The sequence below is a fragment of the Montipora capricornis genome, chromosome 8, assembly GCF_036669925.1.
Source record: "Montipora capricornis isolate CH-2021 chromosome 8, ASM3666992v2, whole genome shotgun sequence".
Taxonomy (NCBI): domain Eukaryota; kingdom Metazoa; phylum Cnidaria; class Anthozoa; order Scleractinia; family Acroporidae; genus Montipora; species Montipora capricornis.
Window position 1 is genome coordinate 20,074,040 of NC_090890.1, and position 5,097 is coordinate 20,079,136.

The following is a 5,097-nucleotide window of genomic DNA, read 5'->3' on the forward strand; positions in this document are numbered from 1 at the left end:
GACAAACATGAAGAGTCTCGATGCTCCGATTGACATCCGCCATTTCGTTCGCGATTCCGTGACCGGGACCAGGGAATATTGCGGTCAACCACGTGCATCCAGACTGAGGCGATCGAGACGATTTTATGGAAACCAGCGATCGTCCCAATCGTCCCGAAATTTGTTGAAACGACTGGGGCGACGATCGGGACGATCCGGACGATCATATGGAAACCAGGCTACAATTCATCTTCCTTTGATCCATGCCACAGACCGGCAGAAAGGGAAGGCATCCATTGATTTCTTTAGTCTGATGAGTCGCTATATATTGTTGTAATCAAAGAAGGCTTCAAGAAATAATGAGAAAATCGACCAACCACCTCAAGAATCCGTTAGCAGCTAATTTACAAATCAGACGATCGCGCTGACGCCAAGGATTAGCCGGAAGGTTAAGCGAATCAGATTTAAGAAAAGATGGCAAAAATAATCACTCAGTCGTACCGAAATATTTAGTAACACATTTTCTCTGATCACTTCTTGCAGTTTCCTTGAAGGAAGCACAATTCAAGTGTCACAAGAGCATGGACATGGTTATCCTTTTGGACAGTTCAGGCAGTATAACACGAAAGCAGTTTATACTGGAGAAGAAATTTGCCTCAGATCTTATTAAACACTTTGAAATTTCAAAAGAGAAGACAAACGTGGCCCTTGCAGCATTCAGCCAGTACACTCGTACCACGAGAACGTTTCAAAACGATGTATCTGAGGAACTTGTAAGTAAGGCGATAGGTGAACTTCGCTATGAGGGAGCGGCAAGCAGACTCGATTTGGGATTTGATGTCGTAAAGTTCTCACTTTTCAATACCGAAAATGGAGCAAGAGTCACCAACAAGGGTACGTTTTGCACATTATTCAGAGATTACGTCAAAATCTATCATAACAAATTTGTTTACTTATACATTTACAAGATTGATAATAATTGATGTTCGTACAACAGTGAATAAGTATAGGACATCAGTGATATTTTGAAGCTTTTCAAAATTGCACGAGCCTTAGGCGAGCAAGTTTATACAGATTCCCGTTTATTATATACTCAATAAAATAACTCCATCTCTGTGTTTCCATGGCAACTTCGGTATTGCACTATAACCTATTTATTCAATCGTCATTGACAAATCAGAAACGTGATATTCTCTTTATTATATAGAATAAAATATTTATTATATAGTCAACAGAATATCGTGTTTGTGATTATTGCATAAATAGGTTATAGAGTGCAATACGGAAGATGCTGTGGAACGCAGCGATAGAGTAATAGCCCTTAATTGTGATGACGTCTGACTACAATCCTGATCAAAAAAGTTGAGACAATTCCCGCTTTCGCCCTTCCCTCCCCCCATATTGTGGGAGGCGCGTTGGTCTCATGGTTAGTGCGCTCGACTGTGTTCTTGGGCAAGACACTTTACTCTCACGGTGCCTCTCTCCACCCAGGTGTATAAATGGGTACCGGCGAATTTAATGCTGGGGGTAGCCCTGCGATGGACAAGCATCCCATCCAGGGGGAGTAGAAATACTCCTAGTCGCTTCATGCTACGGAAACCGGGAATAGGCTCCGGCAGGTTGGGCCACTGATTCGAAAGCAGACTTTACCTTACCTTTACCCCCCCCCCCCCCCCCCCCCCCCCCATTACAACGTTGTCCGGTGTCCGAAGTCGAGAGTAATTCATCGATCGCATGAATGTTTCAACATTATCTGGGGGGAAGGGAGGAAGCGAAAAAGGCAGCGGAAGAAGAGCACGCGTTGCTTATATAACGATGGAAGCATGAATAGTAAATTCTCTAGTTTTCGGCCAAATTTGACAAGTGTCCCAAAGTCGTTTGACCAGGATTGTAGCTGATTTCACCACAAAGTCACGAATTCGAAATTCAAGCTTGTAAATTTTAGCATGAGCTAAATCCCAAAGGAGCAAATTTGCAAAAGAAAACCCACGTGCAAACGTTTGTTTGTCCAGATGATGTGAATGTGAAACGGGGCTTGGTGGTCAATTTTTGAGCATATGCCGTCATATGGGTAAGGCCCATTCTGATGAGTGTGTAATACATGTGAACTTGCTCATTCATTTCTTGATTTATGGTCACTTGTGGTGTTCTGAAAGTTTTCAAATTGCACTCGCCAACGGAGTGCAAACGGTATTCTTTGTGCTATCGCTCCTTGCATACTACGTGCTGGCCCTGTGCTGCGTGGGTCTAAAATGGGCCTTATTCACGCGGCGGCCATGTTGAGTCGCGAGGTGTTGAAAACGTTTGTTTTGCCCCACCGAAACTCGTTCCAGAACATTTAAACTCGATTCTCGGCGTACGAAATCTATTGTACATGGCTAATATAGCCACCGCGCGAATGAGGCCCATTGAGTGTTACACTAGGAAGTAGTTTATGCTACGAAACCATGGTCAAGAACTCAACCCAAGCTAGTTTGCCATTTGATGTAAACAAGGTCTTTTAAAATTGACTTCATTTTGCTGAACGCTTTCAACCAACCTCTAGAGAAACCAGTGACAATAGAAAAAATGTACGGCCTCTTGTGGACAAACAAAAGAAGCTAATGACAGAGCTTTGTTTTTGTCCACCAATATGGCGGTGATGATGTCCCATAATTCCTTACATAAGTCCGCACATTGTTTAAATTTTTTTACTTTTTCAATGCAGAGTTAGGCCTAGGATTTTGTTCACGGACTCATTCAAGTCCTTTTACTGTGTATGCAGACTATACAGGTCTGTTACAAGGGAAAGATTTGGGTAATAGACTATTTCACAGTTGTAGCTGAGGTACCTGTCGTATAAATAAAAAATGAGGTTGTTTATGAGCTTGCTTTGGTACGAACGAATTATATTGTCTTATGTATATACATATTACCTGACATAAAATCACACTGACATTTTGAATGGTAAACTGAGCAGTGAGGTTATTAATCAATACACGGTTACCAACGACCTCACTGCAATTTACAGTCCAGGTCCTTGAGTAAATAGCAGAAAGATGGCTTATTTTCCCTGCCTTTTCCCGCCTTTCCCCCACCCCCTCCTTCACACGATTTATCTAGCGTTGCAAGACGCCCAATATCATTTGGTATAGTTTAATAACTAGTCTCCCTTTACACCTCTAGAGACATGTACTAACTGTGTGGGAAATTTGCCTAGGTGTGAAGCGAGTGGCAGTGTTTCTCACCGACGGATACAGCACTCGAGGAGTGGAGTTTACCAGGGATAATGCTGCAGCACTGCACGACAAACTAGGTGTCCAGTTATTTTCCGTTGGTATTTCTGGTCGTGTCAACAAAGCGGAACTCGACGAGTTAGCCAGTAAGCCACGCAAAACACATCAACTTTTCATGCATTTTCCAACAAAGCCATTTAGCAAAGAGCAGGTAGAACACTTTGCAAAACAAATTTGTAAAGCATGAATCGTGACACACTGCATCAAACCGGTCTCGACTACATATGATTTTTCTCAGTTGATGAAAAAAATCTGTCCTTATTGGTTGATTATTTTTTGCGTATGTTCAAACTCAATTATTATTATTATTATTATTATTATTATTATTATTATTATTATTGTTCTTCTTATTTAATTATTTCGAATAATGGCTAACATTCAATCTCCACGTGAGATCACTAAGACTGAAATCATTCCTTATAGCTACCGTTTACAAAACATATCAATGTTTCACCAGGAGTGACGTCGAACTCCTGTACATTAAGAGAAAAATTGCTTCATCGGATCCAGATGTCAGATACAATTGGCTTTGTAAAGCGAATTAAACCATACTTCTTTTAAAAACTGATTGCGTTTTAAATACCTGGGACCAAATTTACCAACAAGGACAAGCAGAAGAAGGGATAGTCGTTTCTCCGTGATATAACCTTATACACTCTTTCTCTCCCTCTAAGCACAATTTTCAGACTCCTGGGTCTTTCAGACCTCGCATCTTTTGAGTGTTTATACCTTGATTACCTCAATAACGGCCCCGGACGCAAATGTGTACTTTTGTAGAGTTATTGCTTACTGTAGGTTTTTGTGATTGTGAAACACAAACTTTATGAAACAGGAACTTACAAGCAATTATGTTAAAAGTGTGTAATTACCTAAATCGATTTATTTATGAAAAAAAAAGTATTTCGGAAGATATCTCGAGCACTGCTGTGAAGTTGTTAAATATTTCAAATACAAGTTATTGTAGAGTATTGTAACACTAAATAATTAAAAAAGTTATTTGCCAAAAATTCTGTCTTTGAATATTGTATTGGCTCACGATTGGATATTAAATATACTTGGCGCGAGCTTCGCTCATGATCGAAAATGCACGTCGCACGAGTTTTAACAATTCCTATGACAAGAGTTTCCTCAGCACGCGCACAATTCTCTGCCCTACAACGAATTACTAGAGCGATTGACGCATTATAATTGTGACTTCAAATTCATTTGATGACGTGGCATTTCGACGTTTTGTTAGGTTTATGGTCGAGGAAAATAAGCAGAGCGTTCAGTAAAACAAAGAAACACTGAAATACCGTTTTTATCAGGTAAACGATGTTAAATCATAATATTTTATAAGAACCGAAAAGTTACCCACGAATTCCGTTAAAGAAACATGGTTGGTGTTGAAGAGAATCAAACAGATTTTTTCGACAGACGCCATAAATAATTTCCGTTTGTTTGCGTATATTACCTGCTACGCGTTCAATACGTAACACATATATCGGCCATTTTAAATTGACAGATTGATCACTCATTAAAAATGGCGCCTTTACCACATAAGCGATCCTACTCCACAACTGACGTGTACGAGCTCCAAAAACTCTGTTACCAAGATTTTCTTCCAACACCCTTTGATATTTCTGCTGCAGTTGGTTACGATTGCAATACAAACATCTTTAAAATTTGCAGGCCAAAGGGAAGAAAGATGGTAAGTCTTGAACTCAGTCCAGATTATTGCTCCCATTATTTTTTGCATAATAGAATTAAATTTCTTTGATATTGCACAAAATAGAATTATTTCGTGAAACCTTTTTTCTAAGGTGAAAACGGCAAAACGTAAGTGGAGTCTACCAGTGATTGG

The 5,097-nt window shown here is 40.0% G+C and overlaps 1 protein-coding gene across 3 annotated transcripts in view; it reads left to right on the top strand.

The window, feature by feature from the left end:
• LOC138059513 (cochlin-like) overlaps positions 1–4,261 on the top strand; it is an 18,092-nt gene extending 13,831 nt beyond the window's left edge. For all 3 annotated transcript variants that reach the window (XM_068905161.1, XM_068905160.1, XM_068905162.1), the window contains 2 exons: positions 523–873; positions 3,179–4,261. In XM_068905161.1, the coding sequence (XP_068761262.1) occupies positions 523–873; positions 3,179–3,441 (614 nt within the window). In that variant the 3' untranslated portion in view covers positions 3,442–4,261. The remainder of the gene's footprint in view (positions 1–522; positions 874–3,178) is intronic.
• Positions 4,262–5,097: the final 836 nt, after the last annotated feature.